General features: G+C 43.3%; 1 protein-coding gene across 11 annotated transcripts in view; it reads left to right on the forward strand.

The window, feature by feature from the left end:
• The first annotated feature begins 14,063 nt into the window (after window positions 1-14,063).
• The window catches only part of lmo7a (LIM domain 7a), a 245,078-nt gene continuing 241,233 nt past the window's right edge, over window positions 14,064-17,908 (forward strand). For 6 of the 11 annotated variants that reach the window (XM_068034337.1, XM_068034326.1, XM_068034329.1 and 3 more), the window contains exons 1-2: window positions 14,383-14,426; window positions 14,816-14,886. In XM_068034337.1, the coding sequence (XP_067890438.1) occupies window positions 14,384-14,426; window positions 14,816-14,886 (114 nt within the window). In that variant the 5' untranslated portion in view covers window position 14,383. Of the gene's footprint in view, window positions 14,143-14,166; window positions 14,253-14,382; window positions 14,427-14,650; window positions 14,707-14,815; window positions 14,887-17,908 lie in introns of those variants that run through there. The other 5 variants (XM_068034330.1, XM_068034327.1, XM_068034332.1 and 2 more) reach the window with 5 other exon arrangements.

Below are 17,908 nucleotides of genomic sequence, written 5' to 3' on the forward strand. Positions count from 1 at the left end.
CCTCACTGTCTGCCATACCTCCAAGTTTAGTATCATCGGCAAATTTTGAAATTTTATTCTGTATTCCAGTATCCAAGTTATTTATATATATCAAAAAAGCAGTGGTCCTAGCACTGAACCTTGGGGAGCACCCCTGACTATCATCCTCCAGTTGGAAAAACAACCATTTACCACAACTCTCTGTTATCTTTCCTTAAGCCAATTTTTTATCCAAGCTGACAATGACCCTCCTATTCCATGAGCCTCAATTTTGGTAACCAGCCTTTTATGTGGCACTTTGCCAGATGCTTTCTTAAATTCCATATAGACAACATCCATTGCATTCCCTTCATCAACCATCTCTGTTACTTCACCAAAAAAATTCAATTAGATTACACAATCTGCCTTTTACAAATCTATGCTGGCTCTCCTTAATTAACTCAAACCTCTCCAAGTGCCTGTTGATTTTTTTCCCTGATTATTGTTTCTAAAACCAGATACCAGACAATGTACATGAAACAGTGTAGCAGTGCAACTAACCAGTACTTGCTTCCATTGTTATAATTCAACAATCAAATCTGACTGTGACATAAATAATGAGTAAAGAATCCCATTGATATTAGTCAAGACAAATCACAACTTAAGATCAGCATAATGATCTGTTGCGATACGTAAATTCTGCAATGAAATCTTCCATTTACATTAAATTGCAGGCAGAGCAACGTGCTCCCATTAAAAATATTATTATTCTCCCTCAAACACTTTGATCGTAATACTGTTGGATTTCAGTAGTGAGTTTTTGTGAGGTACTTCTGCATTTAAAAGAGAACAAATAACACTGATTGATAAAACATCCATTACATTGTCATGTTTTCCTGCCCTGAAGGTTAGAGTGGTGATAGTTAGAGTTCCGTTGCATATAGTGGTGGAAAATTCCACTTGCCAGTGAGTTTGAGGTAACTTACTGTCAGAGCTGGTGAATTATTAAAGTACTACACAAGGTTATAAATTCTCCTGTAGTGGGCAACAGCTTTTATTTTGCTAATGGTAATCCAGCTGTAACCCAAAATACAGATTTATGTCCTCACAAGTGGAATTAAAAATAAATATATATTGTAATGAGAGCAGGACAAGCACTACATTACATTTTCTTTGCTGTGTAAAAACACAGAACTACTGAACCATATAAACTTCAACTTATGCAAGATTGTGTGAAGTTCACGCTCTGGGATGATGTCATCCAGGGAAACTATTCAATGCATTTACTGCTCTGTAAAGCATGTCCCATCGCCAGTCTCATATAGGATAGACTGAGGAGAGTTTTGCTGCATTTTTTAAGTCTCTTCTGAGTATTAACTTATATTCTCCAGTTAAAAAGTCAGACAATAAACATATTGTTTAGAGTGAGTTGATACGAGTAATTCATGATACTCTATGGCCCAACATGCCAGGGAGGACATGAATGGTAGCTTTCAGCTTGATTTGGCAAGACTAAATATATCTGATATCAAAGAATGGTAGTAATAGCACTCTTGAATGATGGTGACTATAAAATCATTATGTTTAATGGGATTGAATACTCCCAAGCAGTGTACCCCAAGTATTTAATATTAGAAAGACTAATTAGAAGGGTATGAGTGAAGACCTTGGGGGAATTTTATGATGTCTGCCATGGCAGATTTGGTGGTGTGCAGGGTGATATAATTTGCCGGGAAGTTTTTCGTTGGATTTCCATGCTGGGATATTTTAGAGGAATTAAGTTGGCGGAAGGTTTGCAGTGTCCCAGGGTTCCCAAGTGCGGTGGCAGATTGCAGCTTTGTATTCATTTAAATAACATGAATACTCTTTACCATACACTTAGTTACAATTTAATTCTACCTGTCAGATTAAGTGAATGGTGAGCATTATTCCCCTGCCACCCTGTTCACGAATGTTTCAACGTGGCGTACAACAGTCAGACTTGTGCTGTTGAGTCTCAGGACTGTGCTCTTCTCTCTTTCACTCAGCCGCTAAACTAACACCAGCATTGCAATGGATGTTTACCTCCCGCCAGCATTGGAATGGGGGTGTTTGCCTCCGTGCTCAGCAACAGCAAGGGTGGAGGATGGAGGATGGTTAGAGGATGGCAGCGAAGGCATGGACAGGGGCAACACAGAGGAGCAGGGAGGGTAGTCGGGGAGGGAAAGGTGGGGCTGATCGGGTGCATGGAGGAGCAGGGCAAGGTGGAGAGGAGCATTTAGGTTGTTGAATGGTTGATGTTGATGGTGAAGATGCATTTTGTTGGCTGTGGGGTGGTGGGTGAATTAGATCAGTACTGTGTGAGGATATTTGGCAAGGCCTAAAGGGAGTGATGAGTGCTGTCAACATTGGGGAGCTGTGGGGCAAATTGACGGTACTGGCTAGCAGAGGGAACGGTCACAATCAATGGGAGAAAATGGATTCTGTAGGGGGGAAGGCCAAGACTAATGGGTGGGTATTCGACAGCTTCATAGGGAGGGGAACAGGACTCGGCTACAATGGTCAGTTTGATTTGAAGAGATTCAAAGTTAAGAGTCGGCATGTCGATAGTAACCGGATTAGGAACAGTGGGGAGGGATGGCATGAATACATTAATGAATGCGCTGTGTACAGTAATGGGGGGAGGCTCAATGTTAACGGAGGGAAGTGTAACAGTAACATTGGGTTGGTCAAGGGTGATGGGCTCAAGCTGGAAGTTTGCAGGAGGAGGTTGGAAGGTGGAGAGACTTGCCCTGAATTCCATGTGCACCATCCTCTCCTACGATAATGGAAACCGCCTGGACACTCAAGGATTGCAAGGAGAGTGAGAGGAGGCAAATGACAGTGGGGTATCTTCTACCGAGCTGCAATTTGAAGGCAGATATTTGTTCTTTGCTTCGATATTTCAGCTCTGTGCCAACAGTGGGCTGAATCGCCAGGCTTTGCTTATTTATTGTTCAGAAAAACCACAGCGACATAGGTCCCATACACCCAATTTGTATAGTACCATGGGAAGAAGAGCAAAGAGAGAAACTAAGGCAGGCTCTTTTCCCTCAAATCATGTTGCCTGAGCGCCAGCAACAGGCAGAAACAGGAAGGTGAGGAAGCTCCGAATGATAACATCCAGGAATGGCCTTATCGAAGACAGGTACTGGCACATCATTGCATCCTCAGGACATGGACAAATAACCTTCAAATATCAGAAAGGCAACGTCACAGATGCCTAAGGATGCCACATGAAATGGTCACAGAAATTTGTAGGATCCTGTGGTATGACTTGCAGCCACTTGACTTCAGTGGGAATCCCAAAAAATTGCCCTCAAGGTGACTGCTGCACTCAATTCTTTTCAGCAGCTCCTTCCAGGGATCCATGGGCAACATATGTGGCATCTCACAGTCTGCGACCCACAGGTGCATCAAAGAGGCGACCAATGCCCTTTTTCAACATGCCAATGATTTCATTTACTTACCAGCAGATGCGGACAGACAGGCAGCAAGGTCTGTGGCCTTCGGCGCCATTGCTGGTTTCCCTAGAATGCAAGGGATGATTGACTGTACTCTTGTGGCCATTAGAGCTCCCTGGGACCTGTCTGCTGTCTTTGTTAATGCAAAGGCTTCCACTCTTTAAACGTGCGACCACAGGGGAAGAATCATGAATCTTTGCGCACATTTCCCACAGACTTGTCATGACTCCTACATTTTGAAGAACTCCCAGCTGCCAGCAGTTTTCAAGGAACCAGCCAAAATGGATGACTGGATCCTGGGTGACAAGGGTTACCCCCTTTTTACATGGTTGATGACATCTGTACATCATCCCCAAAGCACTGCTGAAGAGCTGCACATGCATCGACCAAATCCATCACTGAACACACCATTGGCATGCTGAAAATACGATTCCGTTGCCTTGACTTGTCTGGAGGGGCTCTTCAGTGCACGCCCAGAGGGTGTCACGACTAATCATTGTCTGCTATACCTTGCACAACCTTGCAATTAGACGCGACAGCATTCTGCAGGCAGAGTAACAAGAGGAACACCAGTCCTCCTCAAATGAGGATGACTATGAAGAGGGTGAGGAGGAGGACAACAATGACAATGATGTCATCATTGATATGAGAGCCATGGAGAGACATGCAAGGGACATCAGGAAGAACCTCATTTATGCACGTTTCAGCCGACAATAAGCCACATTATCAAAGAACGTTGGGAGGAGAACCATAACAATTCTCCACAGGAATTCACTTTTGCATGAGGCCTTATTGATCTCTGCAATCTTAACGAAGTGTTGCTGCACTTTCATGTGATTAGCATTTGAAATCATCTATGGGCTACGATGAATGTGACTACACAGCACTGCAAACAATGTTGTTATATCCGTAGAAAACAAAAGTAAGGCATGACAATATTGGACAAAGTTAATAATCATTAATAGGAAAACAGCCATCATTGAAGAGTGAAGGCTCAAATTCCAATGAGATATGGACAGTGGACATTTCCTGAGGTACTTTACAAACATCATTGCGTTTCTGCCATAGGCCTCCAAAAAACATCTTTGCATCCATCTGTAACCAAGCAAAACATTACTGTGAGTGGATCAAATTTTGCAGGAAATAAAAATGTATGAATAAATCTTTTCAATTGTCATAATTTGTACATCACCTGTGCCACCTTTGTGCTCAAAACTCTTTCAATTTCCCTTTTCCCCCACTACGTCTAGGTGCAAACGCAACATTAGCAGCTGAGGTGGAGGCAGTCTGCTCAGTACGCTGCCCTGTTGCTGTGGATGACCGTGGCGGATGTCCTCTGGAGGAGGAACAGGGCCTTGATAGCTCCATCCTGCTGGGGGTCTGCAGCAATCGTTCTTGAATTTCCCCCATGTGCTCACCTGCTGGAGGTAAGGAGGTCAATGGCGGGGGTGGGGGAGGACGAGACGCCACTTACAAAGGGGGTGTCCTGAGAGGAGGGCCCTAGGCAGCTGGCACGCGCTCCTCCTCCATCTGTGTGCACGATGGCACCTGCTGTCTCTCTGAGGGGAAGGAGCACCTGGAGGGAGGTCCAGGTTCCTCATCCATCTCTCGCTTAGACTCTGCTGCATGGAGCCAAGGCAACAGCGATGGAGTGCAGGTCAGATTGCATATGGCTCGAGTGCTCAACCAGGCTTGCCATGGAGCTTACCAAACTCTTGACTGAGGAAGCCATATGCTCTAATGCCTGGGACATGAGATGTCAGCTTTCATGGGCTCCTCCATAGCATGCACAAAGCCACACATGACCTCATTTACAACATATGTTCCACATGGATTTTCTGCACATCCAGCAGACTTATCACTATGACAAACAGAGGATCATCATGATCGTGGGGCTTAGCAGGATCCTGGCTTCCAGCAATTCTCCAATTGTCAGGGGACCTGGCTGGCACATGCTCCCTCATTTGCAGGGATGTGTCTGTGTCGTGCCCACCAGATTGTGACCCTGATTCTAATCTTAAACCCCCCACAGACTGTGTGGATGTATCTGCGCTGGCAGAGGTGAAAGATGAGGAAGGTGACGGTGCACCCTCTGAGGCATTGGCTGCTTCTTCCTCCCCAGAGGAGGATTCCTGGGCCACGTGGTGTTCTGCTACTCGAGTGCGGGCACCTGGAGTGGAGACACAACAGAGGCACTTTAAATATGTGTTTCAAATGAGTTCACACAATTTCCTTCAGTTTCCACATATGGCTGAAAGAACAGAGATTACACTTCATCCTTACACCTTGTGACTCCTGCCTCACCATCTCCACTCACCCTGTCACCCTCCTCTCTCGCGATCTCCGATGCATCCTCCTCAGCCGTGGTCAGCAGCCTTATGTCAGGGACCCCCTCCTCCCGGTTTAGCACACTCATGCTGGTTGTGGCTGCGTTTATCCTGCAGGAGACAGTGCAGATTTAATGACATGGCAAATGATGCATCACAACCATTGCATACATGCATCAACATCACTCATTCTGCATTGGTTTTCACATGAAACATCCAATCACATAAACAACGCCGATCTTCAACTTGGCGCAACATGATTTTGTGAATGGCACCAAGGCTGCTCACACATTCCACTGCATTGCTTGCGTGCCTGCTGCCTTAAAGACATGGAGCCTTGGAAGAAAACAATGGAACAGCTTCACAGGGACCACTTACCCTCACTGATCTGAGCAAATCATTGATGCGCTTGTGGCACTGCACCCATGTTCTATGAGTGACCCCACTGTTTGTGACCTCCTCTGCTACCTTTATCCAGGCCACCTTGGTGAGGCGGGAGGGTCTTTGCACTCCATCTGCAGGGAAGAGGACCTTCCAACTATTCTTGAAGGCCTGAAGGAGAACCTGTAGGGAGGCATCACTAAACCGTGGGGTGGGACGCTGCCTGCTGGCTGACATTTGGTTCACTTTGGCTGCAGGTAAAATAAATGATGTGAAGTTGATGGTGACTTTCAGAAAATAAAGGAAGCAAAAACAGTTTGATTTAAGTAAAAGCTTCAATTTAAGTTAGTCTGAAGATACTTGCGTGAAAGGACGACTGCTGTTCCTTGAGGCTGCAAGCACAGGATGTTTCTATATCTGTGGCGATCATGGTGCTTGGGGCAGTGACAGCGGGTTCCACCGATGCAAAGCCGCTCCCGCCGCATGATCCCATGTGTCCCCTGTGCTCGTTGCTGCATGGCTAATTTACATACAAAATCATGTGGGAAATGGATTTGCGGCGGAGGTGGAAGTTACGACAACCTCTGGTCCCGCCGTCAGAAATGCTAAGCGCTCATAAGATTCCACCCCTTCAGTGGATTACCAGGGGAAATTGTTTATGCTTTGCATAAAGATAAATGGACTGTCTTCGAAGTCATGCTGAACAGGATGCAAGATAAATATATGCATAGGAACAAGCACGACCTCAAATGGATAAACAACACTGTGATTTTTTTTTAATTATTTGTTTGTGAGATGTGGATGTTGCTGGCTAGGCCAGCATTATTACCCATCCCTAATTGCCCTCGAACTGCTTGCTAGGCTATTTCAGAGGGTATTTAAGAGTCAACCACATTGCTGTGGGTCTGGAGTCACCTGTAAGCCAGACCAGGTAAAGACGGCAGATTTCCTTCCCTAAAGGACATTCGTGAACCAGATTTTTTTTTTACAATAATTGACAATGGTTTCATGGTCACCATTAGACTAGCTTTTAATTACAGATTTTTATTAATTAAATTCAAATTTCACCATCTGCCATGGTGGGTTTCGAACTCATGTCCCCAGAGCATTAGCCTGGGCCTCTGGATTACTCGTCCAGTGACATTACCACTACACCACCGTCTCCCCCAATTGAGAATGAAAAATGTTCTTTGCAAAGCTTGCTGGGAGAATGGTGATAGGATCCATGTGAAAGTATAAAGGTAGCTTCAAAAACATAGAATCATAGAATCTTAAAACAGTTACAACTCAGAAGGAGGCCATTTGGCCCAACAAGCTCGTGTTAGCTGTCTGCAAGAGCAATTCAGCTATTCCCACTCCCCTGCCCTTTCACTGGAGCCTTGCAACTTTTTTCTCTTCAGGTGCTTATCCAATTCCCTTTTGAAGGCCACGATTGAATCTGCCTCTACCACCTTTTCAGACAGTGCATTCCAGATCATAACCATTTGCAGTGTAAAAAAGTTTTTCCTCCTGTCACCTTTGGTTCCTTTGCAAATCATTTCAAATCAATGTCCTTTGGTTCTCACCACTTCTGCCAATGGGAATAATTTCTCTCTATCTGTTCTGTCTAGACACCTCATGATTTTGAACATCTCTATCAATCTCCTCTCAACCTTCCCTTCTCTAAGGAGAACAACACCAGCTTTTCCAATCTATCCTTATAACTGAAGTCCCTCATCCCTGGAATCATTCTCGTAAATCTTTTCTGCTTTCTCTCTAAAGCTATCACATTCTCCCTAAAGTGTGGTGCCCAGATTTGGACAGAACACTCCAGTTGCACTCCAGTGCTTGATAAAAATTCATCATAACCTCCCTGCTTTTGTACTCTATGGGTGGAATTTTGTGCTGGCAATGGGGGTCTCGCTGCCGGGGGAAACCAATGCCAAGATCCCCACATCTGCTCTTGTCCGGAAGGCCCGCTGAATTTAGTGCCAATCAGGCATTTAACTGGACAGCAGCGGGCCTTCTGTACGATTTAGGACCCTGCCGACGACCAGACATTGAAGAGCGGCGCTGGTACCAGTCCCAAGGTTGGTCAGGATGGGAGGGGTCTCACGCCCCCGTGCCCCTCCACATCCCCCCCCCCCCACCCCATCCCCAGTCCCGCAGCTGGGAAGCAGCCAGACAATTTTTTGTGCCGTGCTTCCCGTGTGGTGACAGGGCCGCCCGCCGCATGGGTAATTGCAGCTGCGGCAGGGAGGCCCTTAATTAGGGGTAAATTACCCAGTTAAGGGCCTGAATTGGTGGCGGGGTGGGAAGGCCATTCACAGGCCTTCCCGCCCCAGACTAAATTTTGGCAGAGGCAAAATGATGATGGGTTCCCCCCCACACCCTGCCACCATCTCAGCCAATTTTATGCTCTCCCTGCCTCCAAACCCGCCACGGGGTAGAGCATAAAATTCCACTCTATGTCTCTATTTACAAAGCTCAGCATCCTGTATGCCTTTTAAACCTGCCCTGCTGCCTTCAACGATTTGTGCACATATACCCCCAGGTTCCTGTCAAAAGAAGGGTTGGAATTGCAAAGAGATACCTGGAAATGAGCAAAGCTACAACTGATAAGCACCACAGATGTATATCTTCCTATAGTAAACAGTAAAGAGACCAACAAGGAAGACCTAAGAACCAGAGAGGATGCTAACATGGATGAGGTCAAATTATATTCATTCCAGCATACTAAGAAAAAAAAGAGATGTGATCTGTAAAGTAAGAGAGTAATTGATTGCTGGAGAGGACATTCTAGATTAGAAATAACTAACACAGTGTTCATTTCTTTAAAAAAAAGTGATGAATTTCATCAGGGAAACAAAGTCAGTAAAATTGCATCACTGGCAGGCAAAATCATGAAATCAATTATATGGAGAAAACTGGAGGATTATAAGAATCCCAACAATAATAGATGAGCAAGTAAATGGGAGGGAGGAACTTGTAACAATCTCTATCACAAGAGAAAAGGCGCTGGACAAACTGACGGGACTAAAGGCAGACAAGTCGCCAGGACCTGATGGCCTGCATCCAACGGTTTTAAAAGAGGTGGCTGCAGAGATAGTGGAGGCATTGGTCATAATATACCAAAATTCACTGGATTCGGGTAGGGTACCAGCAGATTGGAAAACCGCTAATGTGACACCCCTATTCAAGAAAGGAGGGAGACAGAAAGCAGGAAACTACAGACCAGTTAGCTTAACATCAGTCATTGGGAAAATGCTAGAGTCCATTATTAAGGAAGAAATAGCAGGACATTTAGAAAAACATAATGAAATCAACCAGAGTTAACATGGTTTTATGAAAGGGAAATCATGTTTGACAAATTTGCTACAGTGTATTTGGATTTTCAGAAGGCATTTGATAAGGTGTCACATAAAAGATTATTGCACAAAATAAGATCTCAGGGTATTGGGGGTAATGTGTTGGCATGTATTGAGGACTGGCTAACACACAGAAGGCAGAGAGTCGGGATCAATGGGTCTTTTTCAGATTGGAAAGCCGTAACTAATGGGGTGTCACAAGGATCGGTCATAGGGCCTCAACTATTTACTATCTATATTAATGACTTAGAGGAAGGGACAGAGTGTAGTGTATCCAAATTTGCTGATGATACAAAGTAGGTGGGAAGGCATGTTGTGATGAGGACACAAAGAATCTGCAAAGGGATATAGATAGGTTAAGTGAGTGGGCAAAAACTTGGCAGATGGTGTTCAATGTGGGAAAGTGTGAGGTAATCCACTTTGGTAGGAAGAATAAAAAGGCAGATTATTATTTAGATGGAGAAAGACTATAAAATACTGCAGTACAGAGGGATCTGGGTGTGCTTGTGCATGATACACAAAAGGTTAGCATGCAAGTGCAGCAAGTAATTAGGAAGGCAAATGGAATTTTGGCCTTTATTGCTAGGGGGTTAGAGTTTAAAAATAGGGAAGTCTTGTTACAACCGAACAGGGTGTTGGTGAGGCCACACCTGGAGTACTGCGTACAGTTTTGGTCCCTGTATTTAAAGAAGGATATACTAGCATTGGAGGCAGTTCAGATAAGGTTCACTAGGCTGATTCCTGGGATGAAGGGGTTGTCTTATCAAGAACGGCTAAACAAGTTAGGCCTTTATTCATTGAGTTTAGAAGAATGAGAGGTGATCTTATAGAAACATATAAGATTTTAAGGGGGCTCGACAAGGTAGATGTTGAGAAGATGTTTCCACTAGTGGGGGAATCTCGAACTAGGGGACATAAATACAGAATAAGGGGGCATACATTTCAAACTGAGATGCAAAGGAATTTCTTCTCTCAGTGGGTGGTGAATCTCTGGAATTCTCTACCGCAGAGAGGTGTGGAGGCTAAGTCACTAAATGTATTTAAGGAGGAGGTAGATAGATTTTTGTAATCTCGGGGAGTCGAGGGTTAGGTGGAGCAGGCCCGAAAGAGGAGTTGAGGCCTGGGACAGATCAGCCATGATTTTATTGAATGGTGGGGCAGGCTTGATGGGCTGAATGGCCTACTCCTGCTCCTATTTCTTATGTTCTTATATGTACAATAATAAGCGAGTAAACAGCAGCCAACACAGTTTCAAAGGGGAAGATCCTACCTGAGGAAAGTAACTGACCTTTTCTGAGGAGAAGACATTCCAAGTGGACTGTGCTATGCCATATGGCATAGCACAACTAGACTTCTAGAAAAATATTTGACGTTCTTCATAAATTGCTGCATAAGCTTCAACCAATTGGAATTCAAGCTAATTTGGGGTATGATATGGTAAAACGGCATGAAGGCATCTTAATGGAGTAATACTAGGGAGGGGATTACTGAATGGAGTGGTCCAATGATGGGGGTTCAGATCCTTACTGTTTATAATTTACATTGGACTCAGAATCTCAAACTGGGTGCTGTTATGGAGGGATTTTGAAGCCTTTTGCTTTCGTAGATGGATGAGTTAAAATGGGTCAAATGGCCCTCTTCATCTATATTTATCTTGTGATTTTGTGTATGATAATACTTACTGCAGAAGCAAAAAAGTTAGAATATTTGGATATTTACCTATACAGAGCAAAATAAACCTGTAAGTACCTATACAGAGTAATATCAACTCAAAAATATGTAACCATCTTTCTTTCTTGATTTTCTCAACCAGGTCCTAAAGTTGTTTAGAGCGTTGATTCAAAGAAAGCAATAGTCATGACTGGTTTTTGCTTTACTCAAATATTTTGCTTATAGTCCCAAACTGAGGAATTTTAAGGGCTAATTTCCTGACTTGAGGAATTGTGCTCGCAGGAAATACATCTTTGCAAATCACAGGTGTGTAGCTCATCATTTTCCATCCTGGGTATGTGTGATTTTGTGAGATACACTTCCTACACAGAGCACTGGGAGGCAGAATCACTGTTGCCAGTCATAAATATACAATGATGGTGGAACCTACTGTGGGACAATCAGTGATCCCTTTAATATATATTGATATTAGCCAAGTGAAATATGGCCGTGTTTACATCTGTGGCAGCTTTGGTTTCCCCATTGAGAGAATTCATAGGGAATGCCACAAGGAGGAAGATGTCATATTACCCATCCAACATACTTGCACCCTCATTTCAATCATCTATCTATCAAACACCTTTGATCAAGACAAAGCTTTGTAGCTACCGTCACACTGAATACCATACCTTTCAACTTTCATATTTAGGCATGGCATGCAGACTGGACCAACAGAGGACTTGTTGCTGCCCAGCACTGCGAATACAGCCAACTGTGGGTTCAATGTCTACCAGGAGAACAAAGGAATTCACTCAACTGTGCGATGACAGTGGTGACAAGAAATACAGGCAAGTTGCCTCTATGAAAGTTCAAAGATGACAATCAACATAGATATAGTAGACTAGGGTTTAATAAGCTTCTGTTCTGCAATGGTAAAGGCCTGTAATTATCAGTGTGGCGGTATGTAAATAGCTACTATGTCAGTGACCTGCTCCAAATGATGCCTAGCTAAAGTGTGAATGATTTTTGCATTATATCATGCTTAACTATGTAGTAATGTAAGAATAGCACTTGCCTAAAGCTGCTTTTATACTAGCACTTGTTTGATTTAGATTACAGGAAACTAGTATCTGTGATCTGGCTCCCAGTGACAGAATGGTAAGTGCAATTTTGTCCCCTCCTTCATCACATTTAGACTTGACTACTTTAATGGTCTGCTTCTCAATTCTAATTTACATAAACTATAACTTGTTCAAAACTCTACATCCTTTTCTGTGCTAAGTCCTACTGCCCTATTTACCCTTCTCTCACCAACCTGCATCAGCTGCTTTTTCTCCAAATTCAAAATGCCTATCCCGTTCCTAAATGTTGCGTAAATGCCACACCTCTCCTTACTTCTGCATCCTCCTCCATTTCTATGAGCTAGCATATATCCTCCACTTTTCCAATTCTGGTCTCCTTTGCATCATTCCCTCTTTGTTCCACCTCCATCTGCAAAGTCTTCAGCTATCTTGGCTCCTTTCTCTGGAATATTCTCCATAAACACCCTCCAGCTTGCTTCCTCTCTCTTCTCCTTCAAAAACAACTTAGAAACTTAAAACATTCACCATGCCCTTTAGTCACCTTCCTCAACTGTTCTCCCATTACAACTTGGTGTCTAGTTTTGCCTCTGAAGTGTTGTGGGCAACATAAAGGCCCTATATAAATGCAAATTGTTTGAGTTTGGTGAATATCTCCAAATCTAATTACGAAAATTCATCCTCAAAACATTACAGTTGATTTTCATGAATGTAATGTGGATTGAAAAAGATATTGTCAACAGTTTTATAAATTAAAGCCATATTTACAATTACACTAGGGCTTGAATTTTACTGTGGGCGGGTTGATTGAAGTGCTTAGCTATCTCTAATCTGCCCCTATTCACCAACGGCAATTGTGTTTCTCTTTGGTCTTTATCTTAAGTACTCACTGTTTTAAATAGCAGAGCAATGGGGAACTCCCAAGAACAATTGTGAAATGCCACTTTCACATGTCACCAATGTAACCTGACGTAATAATGATGGAAGCACGTTCCTCCCCAAAACCGACTTCAAAGTGTTATTGATAGAACTGACAAAAGATCAACTATAATAAAAAAGGCAAATAGTTGCCTGTATGGTAGAAACCAATGACCTTTGCTGCTTTCTGTAATCTTTTTAATTGGTTTCCTGCCTTGTAACACGATGTCATTTCTCTCTGTTCCTGCTGAGAGGGAATGATGCAAAGGCAATCAGAATTGATAGAGCGGAGGGTACATGTTGTCTCATAGAAGTTGTGAACAACCCTCTAGTACCTTGCCAAGTGAACTTGATAGGGAATTTTAGCAGACTATTCAACTGTGGGGAGCAAGCCAGAGGCTGTGATAACAAAGATAGCTGTGAATTCCCGTTGAAAACCACAGGACATCCTGAACCTTATTTTTTTTCCAAAAATGTACTTTATTCATAAAATTAGTAAAAGTACATTTCATAACAATTCAAATTTGACATTACGTAAAGTGCAATACAGATCAGTTCCTTTCAATACAGTACATGAGGTGCCTCACTACACTCGTTACAGGTTATACTTAACAATGTACATTTACATTTCATGTCAAACATTCTCTGGCGCATATAGCCCCGAGGGGGTTTTACACGGGGGAGAATGTACTGGGGTTAATACAGTGCTCTGATACAGACTGTTTTGCATTTGAATCTTTGTAAACCTGGCTCCATTTCCGCTTGCAGCAATCAATGAGAACGCAAACAACAGAATTTCAGTTAGACACAATGCAGCCAAGAAAGGGTGGAGCTCCGTGATGTGACACTGCTCCTGGGCTATTCCAGGCACTGGGTGATTCTTATTAGCATGCAATAGGGCGGGTGTAAGGCTTGAGTGACAGGCTGGGCGGGTTAGCGGAACTGCTTAGCGGCTAATGGTTCTCCCGAGAGACTCAGGTGAGAAGTGACGCGAATGCAGGTGAGTGTGTGAGAAGGTGCAGACTCCCAGGATATGGGAGAGAGTCTGAAAACAGCTGGAAACTAGTATATCTTAAGTGTCCATCCCACAGCTGGAGGTGTATAGACCAGGTGAGAAAGACTGCAGGCTTGGCAAAAGTTTCCAAAGCAGAAACTTGCCTGCCCAATGCAGCATGTGACAGGGACATCTTAAAGGGGGAATTAAGCAACTCTTGCCTGGATTTTTAAAGGAACAACCAACAATGCCTCTCGGCCTGGATGGAGAGGAACAGGTGGTTAGAGTGGGTGAGCTGGACAGGGGTTAAAAAAAAGTGACCTCTTAATTTTTCTTGCACTTGGAATGTTTTATTTAGCCGCTGGGAGGCAGTGGGGATGATATTTACTGGAGTAAATAGAAATGCAGCTCCGCACTTCCGAGTAAAATGTGTTGTCTTCACTCACCCATGTTAAAGGTTCACTTTCAATCCAGTTACAGCGCCGCTTCCCAGCCTGGTGGCTGCAAATCCGCTACCACTGAGTTACAGAATTGTCTGACTTCTTTCTAACTTCATTTTCATTTACAGCTGTATGCTTCGTCTGTTCTAACCTTGTGCTTTAGCAAAGGCGCTGCTTAAAAAAATAACTTTGCGTGTGGGTTTTTCATTTTTATTTATATATATATATTTGCTTCTCAGCGATGGATTGGAAGGAACAGCCAGATCCAGATCATGTCTTGGCATTCGGTGAAGCTCGGCGATGGGTGGAGGTGAGTTGATGTGATTTTTTACATTATATAAAAGGTATTTGGAATTTTTACATATATAGTAACTTAATCACTTTTTTTTAACAGTATGATCAAGTTTGGTAGCTATTTCATTCTGCCAAGTTATTTTCAAGTACAGGGTAATTTGGCTCAGTCAGAATCGCTTTTGATGTAAAAAAAAACTTAGAAAATGCTGCCTTTTCTGTGGATGAGAACTTTAATCATTTATCCGTGACCGCATTTTTTTTTGGTTTTTAAGACCACTACTGAAAGTTTTCTTGACTGTTGAGCTTTTAGTGATTTTTATTGGGTTACCCCCCCTCCCTCCCCATTCAGGAAATGATTGATGGAAGTGCAGGTCCCCCAGGGCTCATTAGCTATTCCTGAAAGTATGCTTGTCTCGTTAATCTTGCGGCGAGATTTTTGTATGTCAAAGAGGCAAAATTTAGTAGTTAAATGTGAGTGTTTCTTTTTTGAAGCAGCCTTCTTTCTTACTCATTTCTTGCGGTTTGGATGCTTTAAACTTAGCACTTTGGTAATTGGACAGGCAGATGAATGGGGTAGATTGTAATATTGTCACATGTGCAATAGTTGGGATTACAATATTGTGAGCAGTATTTAAAGGAAGCTTTCAAAATATGCTTATCCTTTCACACAACTGAAATCTCTTGGGGAGGGGGGGGGGGTATAATTATATTAGGACACCATTACTGTATGTTACTTGAATACAATACACCTAAATATACGATGTCAATAAAGCTAACATGGCTCATCTGTTTGTGAATTTTTCATTTTATTGTCAAACTGTTCAAGTAAAAATTGCGTGTTAGTTACAGAACTAAAGGTGTGGCATTTGGATCAGGAGCTGATGTCAACACCAGCTTCTCAATTGTAGAATTTCGAAAGATTGAGCAATAGTGCGAACAGGGATTGTGTGGAAGCTGACTTCACATCGGAGGACTGAAGGAATGTTAATGTTTACACCACTGTTCAAGAAAGGGGAGAGAACTACAGGCCAATCAGCCTAATATTGGTGGTAGGGAAGGTATTGGAAACCATTTTCGGGGACAAAATAAACTTTCATTTGGAAAGGCATGGGTTAATCAAGGAGAGCCAGCATGGATTTGTTAAACACATCTCGTGTGAGACTAACTTGATTGAATTCTTTGAGTTAGCAGAGAAGGGCGATCAAAGTAGTGCAATAAATGTTATTTATGGACTTTGGGAAGGCATTCGACAAAGTGCCACATAGGAGGCTTATTAAGATGGAAGCTGATGGAATTAAGGAGCAAGTGGCAGAATGTTTACCAAATTGGCTCAGTGACGGGTGGTGGATGAATGTTTTTCTGACTGGTATGTGGTTTGCACTGGTGTTTCCCAAGATCAGTTTTGGTTCCATTGAGACTGAACCAGTCTGTTCCAAACCTTGGTGTCATATTTGACCCCAAGATGAATATCTGACCACATATCTGCACCATCACTATGACCCCCTATTTCCACCTCCATAACATTGCCCAATTCCGCCACTACTTGCTGTTGAAACCCTTTGTTACCTCTCAACTTGAATATTCCAATGTGATCCTGGATGTCTCCCACGTTCTACCCTCCAAAATTTGATGTCATCTAAAAATTCAATCCAGCCAATTACCACCCCAATAGTCTACTCTCAATCATGAACAAAATTGATGGAAGGTATCAACGACAATACTATCAAGTGGCACTTACTCAGCAGTAACCTGCTCACCAATGCTCAGTTTGGGTTCCGCCAGGGCCACTCGGCTGTAGACCTCATTACAGCCTAGGTCCAAACGTGGACAAAAGAGCTGAACTCGAGGTGAGAGTGACTGCCCAGTGTGGCATAAAGGTGTTCTAGTATAATTGAAGTCAGTGGGAATCGGGGGCATGTGAGGGTGGATTGGGGGGAACTCTCCACTGATTGGAGTCATACCTAGCAAAAAGAGAAGATGGTTGTGGCTGTTACAGCCCAAACATCTCAGCCCCAGAACATTGCTGCAGGAATACCTCAGTGTAGTGTCCTTGGCCAAACAATCAGCTGTTTCATCAATAACTTTCCCTCCATCATAAATGTCAGAAGTGGGGATGTTCAGTGATGATTGCACACTGTTCAGTTTCATTCACAGCACCTCAGATAATTAAGCAGTCCATGCCCACAATGCAATAAGACCGGCATCTATGATGTTGGAACTTCAGGAAGAGGCACTTTTGGCCGAAGATGGTTGCAAGTGCTTCAACCTTGTCTTTTGAACTGACATGCTGGGTACCCCCATTATTGAGGATGGGGATGTTCGTGGAGTCTCTTCCCCTTTGTTGTTTAATTGTCCACCACCGTTCTTGACTAGACTGCAGAACTTTGATCTGATCCTAAATGCCTATGACCCAAGCTCTGGGATTCCCTCCCTAAACCCCTCTGCCTCTCTTTCATCCTTTAAGATGTTCCGTTAAAATCTAACTCTTTGGCCATCTGTCCTAATCTGACCTATGTGGCTTAGTATCAAAGTTTGATTTATAATGCTATTGTGAAGTGCTTGGGGTTTTCCACTATGTTAAAAGCATTATATAAATACAGGTAACGGGGGCAGCGGCGGGAGTGATTGTTCTGCAGTTTAACACGCATGTAGCTTTACCAGGTTGACACCTCATTTTCAGGTTTGCCTAGTGCTGCTACTGACATGCCCTCCTACAACTCTCATTGAACCAGGGTTAGTCCCCTGGCTTGATGGTAATGGCAGAGCGAGGGATATTTCAGGCCTTGAGATTGTGTTGTAATACAATTCTGCTGTTGCTGATAGCCCACAGCTCTTTTTGGATGCCCAATTTTGAGCTGCAAGATCTATTCTGAATCCATCTTGTTTCCCACTGTGGTACTGCCAAACAACACGATGGACGGTATCTTTCAGTTTGAAGACAGGCGGTCTTCAGTGGTCACTGCTATCAATACTGTCATGGATAGATCCATTTCCGACAGGTAGATTGGTGAGGACAAGGCCAAGTAAGTTTTCCTTTT

This window comes from Heterodontus francisci, chromosome 6 (assembly GCF_036365525.1).
Source record: "Heterodontus francisci isolate sHetFra1 chromosome 6, sHetFra1.hap1, whole genome shotgun sequence".
NCBI lineage: Eukaryota > Metazoa > Chordata > Chondrichthyes > Heterodontiformes > Heterodontidae > Heterodontus > Heterodontus francisci.